Source organism: Megalobrama amblycephala, linkage group LG14 (assembly GCF_018812025.1).
Source record: "Megalobrama amblycephala isolate DHTTF-2021 linkage group LG14, ASM1881202v1, whole genome shotgun sequence".
NCBI classification, from domain to species: domain Eukaryota; kingdom Metazoa; phylum Chordata; class Actinopteri; order Cypriniformes; family Xenocyprididae; genus Megalobrama; species Megalobrama amblycephala.
In genome coordinates this window covers 4897834-4916224 of record NC_063057.1, presented here as the reverse complement: position 1 = coordinate 4916224, position 18391 = coordinate 4897834, and the positions used below count along the sequence as shown (strand labels likewise).

Sequence of the window (18391 nt, the reverse complement as noted above, 5' to 3'; positions counted from 1 at the left end):
ATATAATGAACAGATTTAATTAAGGCTTTTATTTCATCTGTGATGCACAAGAACCAATGAGGTTTGTTCTAGCGTGTGATGCGCTCTATGTTTGTGTGTTTATGTGTTTGAATAAAAGCCAAAGTTCAATCCGTTCACCATATCTCTTCACAAGGTGTGGATTAAACCGCTCCATACATATGGATTCATTTTAAAACTGCTTTATGACCTTCTTGGATCTTCAAAGTTGTGGTTACCTAGACTTTCAATGGAGAACAGAAACCTCTCAGGTTTCATTATAAATATCTTAATTTGTGTTTCGAAGATTAACCAAAGTCTTATGGATTTGGAACGGCATTAGGGCGAGTAAATGAAGACAGAATTTTCATTTTTGGGTGAACTAACCCTTTAAGCGGACCCGGTTAGAGGCGATATATTTGCCAAGATATTTCACTCCTCTACCTCCAAAATCCCAGTTGCTTACAAATGCTAAGAAAGAAACGCCGGCATATGCTGTCCACACACGAGACGTTCCTCATGTGCGCACGTTCTGTGTAGCTGAACTGAAACGGACCAAAGTTAGCAGTCCTCACGCAGGCCACACAAAGCTTATTTATGTTCTAAATGAAGACTGACTGTAGACACAAACATGTAACCCATGCATGCCACATGAATGTTCACCACTGGCACAGCGATGCAGCGCTGGCATGGATCTGGATGGTTGGCACGGCTCAATGTGCTGGTGTGGTGATGTGCAGTGACAGGCACGCTTTTTACTGGTTCCTGAGCCATGTGAAGGAGGCTTTTTAGCAGGAGCGATACGTTCGCCAAGCAAAAGCCATTACAACCCAGCCTGGGAGATGCTAGCTTTGCGTGGATGTGCATACAGTGCTGTGTAAATACTGGAGAGGATGTTTGACTGGGAAGAGGAGGAAGTGGACATTTCCACAATGGAAAGATGGCCATAGGATTTGGCTAGCTTCACATTGAAGTTACCGCACACATTTTGCTTCATGTAACAGATCACAGTCCTCGTTGTAATAGTACACAGGAGCTCTTTAGAAACATAATTGGATAATGTTACCAGGAAACTTGACTGTTTATCACACTTGAAAAGCTATGGACTATGATAGCTGAAGTCTTAATTCTGCCAAAGCTGGCTGCTCCAAGCCTAATCTTGTTGCCAACTGGCTGGAAGGGTGCAAAATAACTATCCAAAACGTTGTCAAACATCTCCTGGAGCGTGAGCTGGAGTAAAGCTGTAATGGTTTGTAAAAAATTCTATAAAATAAAAAAGATATAAAAAGATATAAAATACAATTTTAACAAAATAAAAAAAATAAAAAAATAAAATAAAATAAAATAAAAAATTTCTCTACTTAATATGCCACTTCTATTTGGACTCAAAAGAAAAGGCACAGGGTATTAAATAAAAATGATTTTGAACGTGAAAAAAATAACAAGTGAACAATGTGTGCAGTCCAAAAAAGATAGAGAGATTTAAAAGAGAGACTACTGGCATATTAATGACCCTTGGGCTTCATCTGTTTCTCACCTGTTTCTCTGCGTTTGCACGAGCAGATTCCTCTTGTGCCAGCACCATTTCTCTCTCGGCCGTGATCTGTACACTCTCACGCAAGGCCTCTTCCAGCTCCTCGATGCGTTCATCCTTCTGCCGCAGAGAATCCTGGGAGGACAAAATATTGTAAAATAGTTTGCTAACATTCAACAAAAAAAATGCTATCGAGTACAACTGACAAACTTGCCTATGAAGATTTTTATTGATACAGATCAGGTACAGTTCAATACCTGGACTTAACTGCCTTTTAACTGAATTTTAATTATATTTAAAGGTGCCATCGAATGGAAAATTGAATTTACCTTGGCATAGTTGAATAACAAGAGTTCAGTACATGGAAATGACATACAGTGAGTCTCAAACACCACTGTTTCCTCCTTCTTGTGTAAATCTCATTTGTTTAAAAGACCTCCGAAGAACAGGCGAATCTCAACATAACACCGACTGTTAAGTAACAGTCGGGATCATTAATATTTGCATATGCCAGCTCATGTTCAAGGCATTAGACAAGGGCAGCCAGTATTAACGTCTGGATCTGTGCACAGCTGAATCATCAGACTAGGTAAGCAAGCAAGGACAACAGCGAAAAATGGCAGATGAAGCGATAATAACTGACATGATCCATGATAACATGATATTTTTAGTGATATTTGTAAATTGTTTTTCTAAATCTTTCGTTAGCATGTTGCTAATGTACTGTTAAATGTGGTTAAAGTTACCATCGTTTATTACTGTATTCACGGAGACAAGAGATCCGCCGCTATTTTCATTTTTAAACACTTGCAGTCTGTATAATGCATAAACAACTTCATTCTTTATAAATCTCTCCAACAGTGTAGCATTAGCCGTTAGCCACGGAGCACAGCCTCAAACTCATTCAGAATCAAATGTAAACATCCAAATAAATACTATACTCACATGATCCGATGCATGCATGCAGCATGCATGACGAACACTTTGTAAAGATCCATTTGAGGGTTATATTAGCTGTGTGAACTTTGTTTATGCACTGTATTATAGTCGAGAGCTCGGGGGGGGCGGGGAGCGCGAAATTTAAAGGGGCCGCGCGCTGAATCGGTGCATAGTTAATTATGCCCCAAAATAGGCAGTTAAAAAAATTTATTAAAAAAAATCTATGGGGTATTTTGAGCTGAAACTTCACAGACACATTCAGGGGACACCTTAGACTTATATTACATCTTGTGAAAGAACATTCTAGGGCACCTTTAAAAAATCTGACTGTGAAATTTTATTTGAGGAGCTTTGTTCAAAGAAACTGACCCTTAAAGGGTTAGTTCACTCAAAAATGAAAATTCTGTCATTAATTACTCACCCTCATGTCGTTCCACACCCGTAAGACTTTTGTTCATCTTCTGAACACAAATGAAGATTTTTTTTTTTTATGAAATCTTAAAGCTTTCTGACACCTCCATTGACAGCCTATGCAACTACCACTTTCAAGCCCCAGAAAGTTAGTAAAGACGTGAGGGTGAGTAATTAATGACAGAATTTTCATTTTTGGGTGAACTATCCCTTTAATAACTAACAAGTGTAGCAGCAGGTAGTTCTGAGAAAGCAAGTTGCAGTCAGTTCACAGCATGTGAGGTATAAACATTATGAATACTAGGACTGCGGTAACTGAGGGCAAACCAAGCTGTCCGTCTCAAGAACGTGACTCATGTACAGTCTGCTCCCATGATGACACGGTGCAGATCTATGTCTCGCCAGTCAAGAGTGAAATCACACTACTTCAAGCGTCTACTCTCCGCTTGGGCAAAAGTATACAACGGAGTCAAAACCTAGCTATCATGAGCGCCTGCAATTGATTGTATCGGGAATTGGAAAAACAGAGGGAAAATGATGAACAGAGAAAAATTCAGATTGAAAGTGTGCTAGAGAGCGAAAGAACGCAATGGTTAGGGACTCAAATGAATAGGCATTGTGGGATACGTGGAGAAACGCCAGAGCAGTGCTGAATATGGGAACAGTCTTGAGTTCATTACGCTGCTCCATTTCAAGGAACATTCACATTTCATTTTCCCCCCACATTTCAAAAACGGCTACAAAAGTCCTGACTCGTTTGGCAGGCCTGAGGCACTTAGTACAGACCTCTACAAACATGCACTCTGACGTACACAACCGAGCAAACAGACGCTACACACACATACACACAAACTGCCATTCATACAAATGGAGCTCTACAGTGGTAATGGCCTCCATGCTGAGAAACTGCCTTCCAGCTAAAAGCATCAGCCTTCAATATGAAGACAGAGGCCTGTTGCACACAATCCCAGACACCGATGATCACAGCAAACATTTTCATCTGGTATCCCACACCACAAATTCCTGCTAAAAGAGGCAATGTGAAGGTACACAGATAACCAGATGCATCTGTCACCCTGCTTTAGACAATCCTGAGAGAAAAATCAAGAGAACTATTTGCAAAGATGCTAGCATGCAAATCTGACCATGGCGGCGAGTTAAAATTTTTGATTTTACATTTATGCATTTGGCAGACATTTTTTGGCATGTATTTTTTTTTAAATCTAAAGCAACTGCCTTTTTATGTGATACATTTTTTCTATGCATTTCCTGGTCATTTGAACCCTTGGTTTAAAGTTATAGAAATGTACGTAACATAACATTTTGACTTAACAGATCTTCAAAATGGAAAAAAAAAAAAAAAAAAACCTAAAATCTGAAATCCAAAGATTCTTGAGGGAGAAATCATGAAGTTATAATGATAATGAAAAAATTACTTTCTAAGCCGTTTGCAAACATGCTAATACTGTGACTTTTTTTTAATTTTTTTTTATTGATTTTAAATTTTGATTTTGGGTGAGCACAGAATTCAAATTCCACCATGGTGGAAGTATGGAAGTATGGAACCCTCCATGACCTCATCAGACTATCGTGAGGCCCACTCAGAGTCACTCTGGGTGGGCATAGAATTCAAATTCCACCGCGGTATGGAAGTATTAAAATCTCCAGGCTGGTTTTGTAAAAGTGGATCCCAGGCAGAACGCACCATCCTGGGCAAGCTAGGAGTGAATATGGAGGAATTTCTTCCTTAATTTGGCAGATGCTTTTATCCAAATGCAACTTATATTCAAGGTATACTATATTTACTATATACAGATATTTTTTTCCAATGCATTATCCTGGATATAACTAGGTACAATTGAAACATTAAATTTATTCACAGAATTCTGACTTAAGATCTTTTTCTTGTATGAAAATCTTTAGAGAACAATCAAAGTCATTTGCAAAGATGGTAACATTCAAAACTTACTGTGAATTGTTTTTATTGATTTTAACCTGATATTTTATTATTGATTTATTTCTATGCATTTGACAGAATTTTATTCAAAGCCATTTATATTCAGGATATACTTTATTTTTTTTTTAAATTCCACTTATTCTCTGGGATATAATTGAGGATAATTGACACATTTCATTTGTTCAAAACAGTTTGACATTATAAGACAGAACATTTTGTCTCTAAAATTCCTTCCAACAATATATGCATCATCTTTCAATATCAAGATAAAAGGCTTGATGCATACAATCCCAGACACCATTTTCATCATTCTCATCTGGAATCCCACGCCACAAATTCCTGCAACAACAGGCAATGTCGATAACTAGATGCATCTGTTGAATCGGCAGGATTTTTCTGTAACCAAGGTCAGCAATTACAGGAAGTTCAGGACACGAGGAGGGTGACGGGGGTACAGAACACAGCATGTGGTATAAAGGCTCTCTTCTATCTTATTTTGACCATATTTAGCTTGCGCTTTCCTCTCGCAGGCAGACCGCAATCACTTGGGTTTGATTTAAAGCGACAGTAATCCTTTTTGCTCGGTCAATATCTCATTACGGTAATGCTTTTGGTGCCAAAACCACACAGATGATAGAAGGAGACACCTCAGGGAAGCCACAAATCAAAGCCACATGCTGTACCGTAGGGACCGTCCGGGCTCGGGTGGGGCTCGCTGGGGAATCTGCCCAGCGCTCCGCAGCTCGCACAACCAATTAGGAGATGAGCAGGACGAGCCTGAAGAACAAAAGCTTAACTCACACAGTTGGGGCAGAATGACTTGCAGCTGCCTAACATGCTCACTCACACACAAATAATCAACCAGCGGTGGCCTGATTCAACATGAGGTCGTTCCGTTCCCATCTGTGGCTTCTTTTTGGAAGGAACGGGACCGAAAAAATGTGTTTGCAGTGTCGTAGCACCGTCCCAGGACACATGGAGACAGAAACTGACTCAAGCGGTTTCAGCAGTTCATTAGGGTGAGGAGTTTAGGTCATAGTAATGCATTATTTAAAATAACCCAAAAACAGCAGGATGACCTCAGCTAAAAGTCTAAGAAAAGACGCAGTCAAAGTGGAGGGGTTGGTAGCAGATGTCCCTTAAAGCTGATGATATACATTTTCCCAGCGGGAGAACTCTTCTGTACCATTCTAGGTGCGAGAGTGAAGAATCGCAAATGTTTAAAAAAGAACCGGAATGGAGCAGCAGGTGTCCATCCTTCCTGGCTGGGGAAAGCGTAAAAGACGGCCAAAAGCATGGTAACATCAAACAACATACGCCAACAAACAGGCCCAATAAAAAAGACCTTGGAAGTCTATTAAAGAAATGAGAACATGCGGATTTGATTCCCTCTACCCCCACCATCTGATCCCGTGCTCCCGATCCTGGATCTGGTTTGAGCTGAAACAGTTCTGTGAAAGCACGGAGGCTGAGGCTGCCGCACAGGAGGACGAACGCAAAATGCTCTGCCAGACTGAACCGTATTAGGTTTTGACTCTTCAGAGACACAACAAACCCAATCTGAATGAGTAGACGCTCAATGAATCCACCGTTGTTTAAAACAGCAGGGAAAATCATTGTATGAGGTAGAAAATTTGAAAGGAAGTAGCTGAAAGTGGGCCACAAACTTGAGTGTTGTTAATTTGTGAACGCAATCAATAACAAGAAGGCCAGGAGAGGAGGGAATTAAAGTGAGTGACAAGCAGAAAGAAATCTAAGCTTCCATGACGAGCTCAAAACAGGGCTTTGAAACGCTCCCAAGAGAGCTGGATATCAAGCCTCTGGGTGCTGTGGTTACAGCAGATCTGAGAGCTACGAACACTGTTTACTTCACTTCTATAACCTCCTGTGATGTGGTTCTTTGAAGCGAGCCCTTTCCGGCATCTTCCAACTCCGTCTGTCTACATCTCTCTCTTTCCCCCATCTTACACCGCTTTCTGCATGTTCTACATCAAGATGACGGCTTGATGTGGGGGAGTGAGGTAAAACGTGTCAGCGTGTAAGTCATGCAGAGGCACGGGAAGTAGGGGTGCTGCAGCACCCCCTGTTTTCATAGGATTGTAAATGCAATGCAATTTTTTTGTACATTTATTCATTTTTAGCATAAATTAATTTATTTGTAATAAACACTTAAAGTGGGGTATTAAAAAGGTTATTTTTTTTTTAAAACATACACGCAGAATGTTATGTCACATTGTGACCGTTGCAGTGTTCGTAGGAAGAATCCGTCCGCTCTACTCCTGAGCGAAAGTCCACCTTTGGTGTTGGCAGTTTTTTTTGTGCTCATTTTTATTTCCTGTCGCTGTGCAGGATATTTTATTGTATATGACATTGTAAGCAGCTCAATAACCCTTTAATTTAGAGGCTTAATCTACTGTATGTCCTGTAGATCGCTCCATTGCATTATGATTGCAAGCAGTATCAATAATGCCAAAAATGTGATGTGCAGTCAAATGTCCTGGTGTGTATGCTGTTCAAATGAGTGTTTTCATCCAACATGCTTGTTGTACTTCATTGAGCTTTGACACGCTTTATAGACTCGATATTGTTTATTATTCAAATGTGGTGAACATCCCCCCCATAACGTTGTGATGTTATTTCCTTCTTTTTGGTCAAGATCTTGTATTGACAATGCAAGAGGTGAGCACTCTGTAAAATCTCCTCCAGCACAACCCAAAGACTTTCAGTGAGGTTAAGGTCTAGACTCAGATGTGCCAATTCATGTGTGAAAATAATTTTTCATGCTCCCTCCCAACCATTCTTTCACAGTTTGAGCCATATGAATCTTGGCATTGTCATCCTGGAATATGGCCATGATTCGTCTTCCTACATGGTAGTTTAACAAATAAAAAGCTACACACTCCATCAATTAGTGTTAGAAGAACGGCTGCCAAACATGTAACATGCTAGAAACATAATCAATGTAATAATGATCCAGTTGTAGTATTTGCCTATTTAAATCCAAACAGCGACTTTTTGGCTGGGCAGTGTATAATTATGAAGGAATAACGCTCAAATATAATAAAGAATTTTAGTTTTATTTCTCAGACAGCTTAAGAAAACAGTGAACTTGTTCTTCAGAGCAAATGTGTAAACACCCATTATGTGGAGTACAAAAAAAAAAAAGAAAGAAAAAAGATGAGCATCAAGAAAAACATTGGCCAGGTGTGTTAGACCTTCGGGTCTCTCCACCCTCCGCCTGTGGTGGTGGGAAGCTGACCTTTAATTCACATCCTGTGATCACTGCATTGAACGATAATGGTTGTCTGGGCACAACGTGTCATAAAACAGGCTCCTCAAAGCATAAAGTCATTATCATCAAAGTATCTCTGCGGGGAAATTCTGCCCTCAGCAGGGAAGCCACTGGGGCAGTTTCAAAGCCACTAGTTTATGTACATGACAGTGGACCCAAAAAAACAAAAAACACAAGAATGAGAGCAAGAACGTCCCACACGGCCTGAGGCTGAACACTTAGCATAAGAAGGAGGAGAAAGACTTGAGATGTAGCAGAACAAAGATGGGTGTAAACAACAAGGCTCTGTGCTGATTGAAGGGGTGGAGGGCCTACATATGGGGCTGATGGGTATCAGATGGTGCAGCTATGTGAATGAAAAGTCTTGTTTTAAGCAAGTCAGCTCACTTGTAGGCCATTTTGGATCTGGCTAACACCCTCGGGCAGTTGTTTTCTAGTCATGCAAGCTCAGCTCCCATCTACTTGCATGGGGAGAGAGTGAAAACCCCAAAGTATTTGCCAACTTGTGTTGCAATAACACGCACTGCAAAAAAAGCCTAGTTTTTCTTTGTAATTTTCCAGTTAAAATATCTAAAAATCCTTGAAACATTAAGAAGCAGCACTGCATTAGACATTTAAACTTGCTTTCAGAGAACGAATCTTTAGTATGAGTGTATTTTATCTTACTGCACACCCGGCTAACAAAAATATGTACAATTTGTTAACGTTAAGTTATAAAAACGTTATTTCAGAATGTTCTGTCAACATTCAAAACATCCACCTTTTTTTATGCAAACGGTAAAGAACCTTGCCAGAATGTTGTAAGACCGTTCCCTGTTAGCTAGGCAGACTTTTTCCTCTAGTTTTTATATATAAAGTTAAAACCCAAGACAAAATACAGTTATATTCAAGATACAATCAATGCTACTGGAAATGTATTTTGTAGGTCAAAAAACACAGATTAAAAACTAATTCAAAGTCATTTTTGCAATGCATGTCAATATATCAAGAAAAAAGGGGAATAATAAATTTAGTTTGTTTAGCTCCAGTCAGGCTATTTTTTGGTCTCATCCATCTAATGTGGATAAACGTTCCATAGCAAAACGATCAGATGGTGTCCTTGCCAATAAAAGCAGTAAGATCTTCTAATTTTAAGGCAGGATTTCCTTTCTCATAGCTGTAAGGTTGAGAGCTGAGATTTCTACCATTCATTATTCAACAGCCGCTGTCATACACTTTCTGGTGCAGGCCAGCAACTCTGCGTTTTGCTGGGAGAAGACAACAGCTCTGAGGACAAAAAAGTTTTGGAAAGCCTACAGAGAAAATAGTATTTCCTTCCTTTCGACTGTTTGAGCAGTCATGCTAACACACCATCTCTAACATACACAAGATAATCAAACTGTTGCAGCCCATTGCGTCCCTACAACAAATAAGGTCCTCTTGAATCCCACAACTCAAGAAAGCTGCCGTTCTCTAGTCTGCATCTGCGCTTTAGAGTGTCAGTCTCAAGACTGGCGTCTGTTAGCTCCCTCCTGACCTGTTCGCGCTCCAGAGGTGATGAGTGGCAGAATCGAGGCTTTCATGTGTGAAGTAGACTGCGCCTCTTGCTTTTCTTCCTGCGCCATTTCCATTTCTCCATCTTAGCCTCGCTTTACCTCTCTCTCTTTCCGTTTCCCTCTGAGTGTTGAGAATGGCTCTCGCCACCGCATTAGTGATGACGACCTCGTCGGGCAGATTTTTACCGCAGTTTTGTTTCACCTCTGCTCAGTGTTACCGCTAGAGCCTGATCTCTCGTCAGTCTTTGGAGGTTTTGGAAGACAGACTGGAACAATTCGAGAACATTCCACAAAGACCTCAAGAAATCAAAAAAGCCCTTAACCTGAAGCTGCCAACGCTAATTTGCCCTAGACAGTAATGTAACATCTAATCCCAAGATGGTTCCTGTACACGCACAACTCATCATTAGGTCAAGCTTAAGCTATTCGTAAGAAACATAACAGTTTCATAATCCTTTCTAAAAAAAAAAACAAAAAACTGGGGTTTAGCCTTTAAAAGCACATGTTAAAGTGTCCAAAAAAAGACAAAAAAAGGCACTAAACAAAACACCAGCTATAACTAGAAAACCAGGTTTGCTCACTGAATCCCATTTGCTAAGACTGTCCTGTGCCAACTATAGCTTTCTAATGGATCCTAGATGTTACACTGCAACCAGTCTGTTATGGCAGGTTGAGAAAATGTCATTTAGGATGAAAAAAGGCCTCCCCCCAGGGACAGTAATATGTTCCCCCTCAATAAAAGCAGCGTCGGCAGGCCAACGAGTCATAAAAGGCTCCTGTTTGACTCTTTTATATCTGCGTGTTTAAAAAGGACCATAAACCTGCGATTCGCCTGCAGCACTTTGGCTTTATTAACTCCAGTGTGTCGCCATCACCTGTCAGATCTTTTTATTCACCTGCAAATGTGAACACAAGGAGAAAGACCAATGAGAAGCTGCATGATTGCAGATCTGTACACTGGTACATAAATCTTTATATAAATGTGTTTGCTAAGGATAGGTCAGGAGGGTGTGTTGATAATGAGGTTGACTAGTTTTTCTGGGTTTTTTACTGTCAGACATGTCTGCTATGATAGTTTTATAAAATCGACGTACAGTAGAGATGTATTCAGGCCTTCATGAGCGTGCAAAAACAAAAGACCACTGGTGCTTGTAAGAACACTTAGCAGCTTGATCCCTAACTCGCCAAATGTTATAAAATACTGTTCCACAATTGCACACTAAAGGTGTCACTCTAAGCTCTCTGCATTTGAGTGCTGATGTTTACAACCACATGAGAGCACAATGTGCCAAACATAAAAGGGGCCGGGAGACTTATAAACAGAAGACCTATGGCTTAGTACCGCCATTCGTAATGTGTGGCGCTCCGGCGTCAGTATAATGGCTTCTCTGGAGTAGTACGCACACTGCACCTGCGGGGGAAACATTTTTCTGAGCTTGCTTTGATGATTGCAAAAAGCATGTAGTGGAATATGTTCACCCAGTTGACTGGATGTACCTTTCCTTTCTTTGACCTTCCTATTTTCTTTCCAACTCTTTCAATTTTTCCACATTTTTATCATCGATAAAGGCCGGTCAAGGTGGAGATCTGGCTACGGTGGGGCCTTCTGGTCACAGGGCATGCTGGGAGTCAGAGCATTTGGCACTGCACTCACAGTGAGACTGTGCAGTAAAAGGGAACAGACTCAACCACGCAGTAAAACAGGTATTTACTGGGCTTCATTATAATGTCATCTTTTCTCCCCCGCTGTCTTTCTCCATCCTGCTTCTCTCCGTTTCCCAGTGAAAGTCTTGATTTCTTCAGGCTGATGATATTTGATCGGCGGTAGAGGGGGGTACGCCTTGATGATTCAGTACGTATCGCACGTCTGGGAACTCTGTATCCGGCGGAAAATGTCTCTGAAACGCTAAGGAGATGTGGAGGCCTATAAAAACCCATCTCCTGTTTTATCAGGCTAGAGAGATAAATGAAAAAGGATAGGGATGATTCAAAAAATGTTAAAGTCATGCACTAGAGGGGTGTTGATCAAAGACCCTTTTTTTGCATTGCAATTCTCTGCACATGCAGCATCTGTTCCATTTGATCATTCTACGGAAACTAAGAGCTAAATCTTAATTAACTAGACATTGACATTTTGATACTTGCCCATCAGTTGTGGGGTAGGCCTATGGGTAGAGAGTCAGACTGATAACCCGAAGGTTGCGGGTTCGAATCTTGATACCGACAGGAAATGACTGGGGTGTCCTTGAGCAAGACACCTAACACCCTCAAACGCTCCTCGGGTGCCACAGCAAAAATGGCTGCCCACTACTCCGGGGCAGCCAATTTTGCAACCTCTGTGTCCATGGTTTGAAGTGTGTGTGTTCACTACTGACTACTTCTAATGTGTGTGCACTAACTTGGATGGGTTAAACGCAGAGGGCAAATTCCGAGTATGGTTTACCATGCTGGTGTTGGTTTACAGGGCCAGGGTTAGGGTAAGTTACCAGTGAACAATTCAAAAGTAAATTTATAATGTTGTTTTAATTCAAATTCCATCTCTTTAGTTGAAAGGGAGTCAATTACTACCCTGAAATATAGATAGCCATAAGTCTAATTGCTTACAAAAGTAATAGCACACATCCTCAAGCTGTACGATTTTAAGCCTGATTCATTTTAATAGCACGTGTTACACACAAAAGTTTAATATTAAGGACTAGGGGTTTGTCAGAATAGTTACCGTGATGCTTGCCTAAGAAAGCACCACTAATTAGAGGACTGATTGGATCATCATGTGGAAGCAGCACCACGCCACCAGCAGGAAACTCGAAAAAAGAAGCGAAAGTCCTTCCCTTCTGACCATCTAACCTTCTCCAAAGTCAATAGCTGCTATTCCGAATATGTTTGTGCAGCTCTGGTGCTCAACCACGACTGACCACCCCACTTCCCACCTCAGGGCTCCAATGGAAACCTCCTTAATTGATTGAAAAAGCCATTTTTAGTGCCGGGTCAGTGCTGCGCTGAGAAAGAGGATTGCTCTGGTGTCCTGGGCTAACCTCTCTCTCAGCTCACCCTGACCAACTGATTGGAGCAGGACCACCGTAACCATACCGAATCATCAACAACAATCGGTTTCCCTTCCAAACACGCCTGATGCGTCCAATAGCGTGTGCAGATCAGCTCAAGGTTAGCCTGATCTACAGTCTCAGGGCCTCAAAGCCGGATCGTGATGTGCCTGTGGGGGAAGGTGGCGGTTGATGGTCTTGGCTGAAGGAAGCAACTGTCGCTGCTTCCAGAAGAGGCCCGCGATGCAGCCGCATCGGGGTGCTTCGAACAGGGGAGCACAAGCCACAATGTGGGCTTGTGGCAATGTGACCCCACGGAGGAAGCTGGGGCCCTGAAGTCATAAATGAGCTCTCTCTGACCACAACACGTACTCGTGTGCACGCACACACTGACGCTCCAGTCGCCGGTACCACAGGTCGAAGTCCAATAGCACATCAATCCTGCTGTCAGAAATAAAGCATATGAACTCGAACGAAAACAAAGAACACATGACACAGAACATGGAAAATGTGAAAATGGAGAATGATCGAAAGAACAAACCAACGGCCAGGAAAAACACCGAAAACCACAACAAAGGCAGGGCCGCTGTGGCATTGTTGTCCAGAGGTCTACGGCAAAGAGGAAAAACAGCCCCTCCATAAAAACGGGGACTTTTTGCGCTGAGATTCTCACAGACATTAATTGCTGATTCTGGCATTCTATCCAGACCCTCACTCCAGAAGGGCGGGAACGACCACCACAGACCACCATCCTGTCAAGTTGGGGCTAAAATAGTCAATTTGATGAAAGATACATCAGCCTAGATGAGGTAGTTTGTATTCGCAAATATAAACTAAACACCCTGATACCTGGATACCGATGCTTCTACTCCACTATCGCGGAGCCATAAATTCAAAAATAGTTCCTGCGGTCGCACTGAACAACCGTGTCCTATTTCATCGCTCAATTATTCTCTCCTTTTCTCTTTTTCCAAAATCCAAAGCTCACAATGAGAGGAGGACACGAGGTCAGGATGTGCGTGAATGCGGTTTGGATGAGGGAAACATGAGATCGCTCTTTACCTGAGAAGAATCCTAGCAATTCTCAAATGAGGAACTGGAGCTGACATCCAAACTTATATAATCAGAAGACGGATCGCTCTGAAGAGACACATTTCTAGGCAGCAGAAAAGGAAAACCTTTAAGCGCTGCACAAAGGTTTGAGCTATAGTGAATAACTCATGGTTTTTGAGGGGTCTTTGACCCTCTTAAAAGGTTGATTGGCCTCATTACGGGTTAAGTTTCAATGTTAAGACTATAACAGCCACTGCTCTCGTCAGATTTCAGTGGTTATGTGTGTAAAACCTTTGCCTGAAATCCATTACAGGGAACAGGGATTCGTCCTGCATTTCAATTAGGCAACATCACACAAGCGCAGCGATACAAACACTGAAACATCCCAGTGCCGTTGGGTTAAATATTAAAACTCTTGGAACATCGCTTAGCCAATCAAATAACTGAATAACATAAACGTACAAGTACAAAATGTGTACTTTACCTTGACCTGTTGAGAACTCTCGTTGATGTTATCCTCTCTCTTACGAGCCTCTTCCATCAACTGGGCGTTCTTGCTCTTCTCCACCTGCTCTTTGTGCTTCAGGTTGGCAACTTTCTTGCTTTGGTCTTTCATCTGCCTGCAGCGACAAAACAACAGATTTCAGTCAGACATGCACAGATGGACACAGAGTTGGATGGATACAGGAAACAGTATGTTCAGAATAGCAACTAAAGCTGCAAAAAAAGTATGCAGAATATAAAGTGTGCACATTATGAAATAATGCATAACTTTTTTTAAAAAATAGTGTGTAGAACATTACTGTAAAGTATATTATTCCATTCCGAAAATAAAATAAAAAAATAAAAGTACTGTGCACATTAGGAAATATCGAATGCACAATACTTCACATACTATTTTTTTAAAATAGTATGGAGTATACAATGAAGATTACTGTGGAATAGAATATGCATTATTTCATTCAGAATAATAAAATAAAATAAAATAAAATAAAAATAAACTGCTACAATTAGAATCAAAAATCTCTTCAAAGAGTTTGCTTTTCTTCTTTTGCACACATACAAAACAGTCAAGTACAAACAGAAGGGTCAATGAGAGGAGCCAAAAGCTAGCTTATTATAAACAAAAGGGAGCAGGACTGATCTCCACAGATCAAGCTGTGCTGCAAATGAAAGGCAGTATGTTTGTGTTTGAGCTCTGGGATTTTTCTCATTATCTTTCACCCTCCTCCATTTGCTGTGGCATGGAAACCCGCAGGAACACAATGCACTACCAAAAAGGAATGAATAAATAAATTAAAAGAGCAATCATGAAGTTTTAATTTCTGAGAAGTGTCGTACCAAACAGGCCTCAAACCTGCGGTCAATCGGTCCCAACGAGCGCCAGAGTTTTCCTGTTTACGTGGCCGGCATTGGAGAATTGCGCACTGGCAGAGTGGTGGCCAGGATCGGTTACTGTTCACCATCTTGACTTGATCAAAAAAAGGAAAAAACGTACGCCTAAGCCTTGCAGAACAGATGTATCACTGACTATGCCAACACCAATGTCTTTAAATGAGTAATAACACAGTGTTATGGAAAGACCTCCTTCGGCCCCCCTTGACACCACAGAGCACTGCCCAAGACACACAATACAGGACGGTAATTGAAGAGTTATTATAGGGGCTTATGGGATACGACAAGCCACGTCTACGTGTGCCAGGAAAGCAGAACCAAGGTGCTCTGCACAACGCCCGCCTCCCCATTCGGCTGGTACTCTGGAGTAAAAAGCAGCGTAAAGACATCGAGGGAGCTTTCAGAGCATGTTCACTGAAGCAAGGTGACGCCGAACAAGGCTTGGAGAAATCGGGCCAAGCCACTGCGGCACTAGAACCTGATCATTCTTCTGGATGAGCTGTCCTGAGCACACAGTGGAGTCTCTGTGTTGAAGTACCAGAGGAAAGCCGCAGTCTTCTGGCTCCTGTTGCAGAAACTAGCACAACTCTAGTCATCAGCTAGCAGTTGCCACACAAAAATTTGGGGTTCGAGTTAGCCTGGTGACATAATAGTAGTAAAAGAACGACTGGTGTGAGTGCGTTTCCATCTTTTCAGAAGGTTCTAGGGCTGCCCCCAACTAAAGATTTTTGTAGTAGACTATTAGTCGTATTCATTTATGCCGTAAGTCGACTAATCGCATGTTTATATTAATATAATTACTGAAATATATACTGAGGAGTATAGCGAACGCGCCTATAGAGAGAAATGCACCTTTCATACGAATTACGTAAGCAGAGAATATTTCTTTTCGATTTGAATTGGTTCATTCAAAAGTAGACATTTCAAGCTTTCTATAGATATATTTCTCATGTACCCTAGTTTCCATTAATTTTTGTGACCACTCCAGCTCACAGAGACCGACACGGCAGAAAGCGTTTCCTGTTTGTTTTCTTTATTTTACAAAAGAGACATTTTCTTCTGAGTTTTGTGAGTTTACACAAATAAAAGTTCGAATGATGTATTACTCTTATCTGTAAGACTCTTATCTGTACTCTTATCTGTTTCCCGATCTTTTTTTATCGGGAAAAAATGCAAGTGATCGCACCGGCACCTCCATGTCTTGAAGTAAACGCGCTATACTTTATCTTCCACACTCCACACAAACACTTGGATATGCGTCTAATAATAGCGCATATTTATCTAGGTTAACATTAGACCGAGCAGCCATGTAAAGTCGCAACTACATTTTTCATGTTTCAAATGATAAGCCATATTTGAGGTCGATGGATAAGCAAACTTTTGGATTTCCTGCCAGACATACTGTAATTACCACAAGGACCCACTGTTAATGATCTGTCACTCACTTTTTGGTCGACTAAGCCTCTTCTAGTCGACTAACGATTAGCTGACAATTAGGGGGCAGCCCTAGAAGATTCCCAAGGTGTTCTTTTCCTCTCTTTACAGTACATGAATGCGTGTCTCTGGGATGTGAGGCCGTAGCATGGAGCCATGCGCGTTGACAAGAGCGTAGGCGAAGAGGAAAAGTCTACTACTATTACATCCACTGCTCTATGCAATATTTGTTATAATCATCAATTTCTGCAAACGCAAACAGAATTAAGGTCTTGAGGCTCGAAACACACAGAACACAATAGGCTTGCTTGACTCAGTTGCACTGTTAGGGAGTATATAACTAAAAGCAGCATGATACTAACTTGAATACACATTGATTACAGCACAACAGCAGCTTTCAAAACTATGCAGCTTTCCCAATAAGCAGTGGTGTAGCACAAACAGCTACATCACTGCATTTTATCATCACATTTTCATCACTGCGCCCACAGCAGCGTGAACTCTGTCCTCTCTCACAAATGTTGCGTTGGGAAATCGGATTCATTTTAGTGAATCAGTTCATTCACATGGTACGTGTAAATAAACGATTCACTGATTAAATAAACGATTCACTGATTTATTTAAACAATTCACTGATTTAAACAAACAATTCATTGATTCATTTAAATGATTCGCCAATTCATTAAACTCCGAAATATTTATTTAAACAATGTTTTCTGCTCTGTTATATAAACACGTTTTCTAGTTTTATTAGTTAGTTCTAGTGTTTTGTGCCAGATAAATGGTCTAATTGCAGAATTAAACGGTACCATCTGACAATTATACTTTCAGAAATATTATTTAGTTAGCATTAGCAACTTATAGTAGTAGACTCAGTGTAGCTCGGCTGCAGTTTAACTATTTTATGAGCATCTCGGCAAGTTGCAGATCCAAAGTAGTTTCCCCAACGCTGCTAATTTGATAGCTATTAAACAATCTAATAAAAGCGCCGCAAACAAATTTCATGTCGAGTCTGGAAACATCGGGCAAGATGTGCTGTGCTGTCACAAGACCATCTCGAAGATAACATGACCATATAACAAAGCAAAAGAAAGACTTTGTGTGTGTGCTCAAGGGAGTTTGTGTAACAGGTCATAAATATACTGGAATGTTCCTATTTGGTGTTTCCAGAAGAGGCCAAGCCATCTGCTTGGCTCCGCTACACTTGCAATAAGCAGCTGACTGTTTTTATGCATTGCGCGCCAGCCCTTTATTCAGGGTTTTGATTATATGTTTATATGTCTCCATTTGAACTCTGATGTGATGGGATAGGTAACCCCATTTCACAGAGTTCATTGAGGAAACACTTCTACAACAATAAAGAGAAACGACGACATCTAATTCAGATGTAATTTACCCGTCGTTCTGGTATTTTTGATATGCAGTGATAAAAGCATGATATAGGAATATAGGAATATAACAAAAATTATTCTTAAACCTTGCTGAAAGGAAGGCTTTGTGGGGTTGATATTAGTGTGCTGCATGCCAATATTTCCAGTGAGCTCCACTATGGATATAAGTGATGGTGACACTCTAATCTAACCCATCCTGTCAGATTAAATCAAATATCCATTTCAAATATTCCTTAAATGGACCCAAAATATAGCTCTGCTATATCAGTATAACAGTGAAACCACACAAACATACATGACTCTGTTTATTTGCACAAGAATATGCTGATTATGAAAGCAGCATGTAAATGCTTTAACCTAACCGTTAATAATCAGATTAAACCGATATTCTAATTTCTAAAAATCTGAA

At 40.9% G+C, this 18391-nt stretch overlaps 1 protein-coding gene across 11 annotated transcripts in view; it reads right to left on the bottom strand.

Annotated features, from left to right (window-relative positions):
* Nucleotides 1–18391, bottom strand: part of erc1b (ELKS/RAB6-interacting/CAST family member 1b) — a 236800-nt gene that overhangs the window by 122098 nt on the left and 96311 nt on the right. For all 11 annotated transcript variants that reach the window (XM_048155759.1, XM_048155760.1, XM_048155768.1 and 8 more), the window contains 2 exons: nucleotides 14247–14382; nucleotides 1535–1666 (listed from right to left, as the gene is read on the bottom strand). In XM_048155759.1, coding sequence (XP_048011716.1) covers nucleotides 1535–1666; nucleotides 14247–14382 — 268 coding nt within the window. The remainder of the gene's footprint in view (nucleotides 1–1534; nucleotides 1667–14246; nucleotides 14383–18391) is intronic.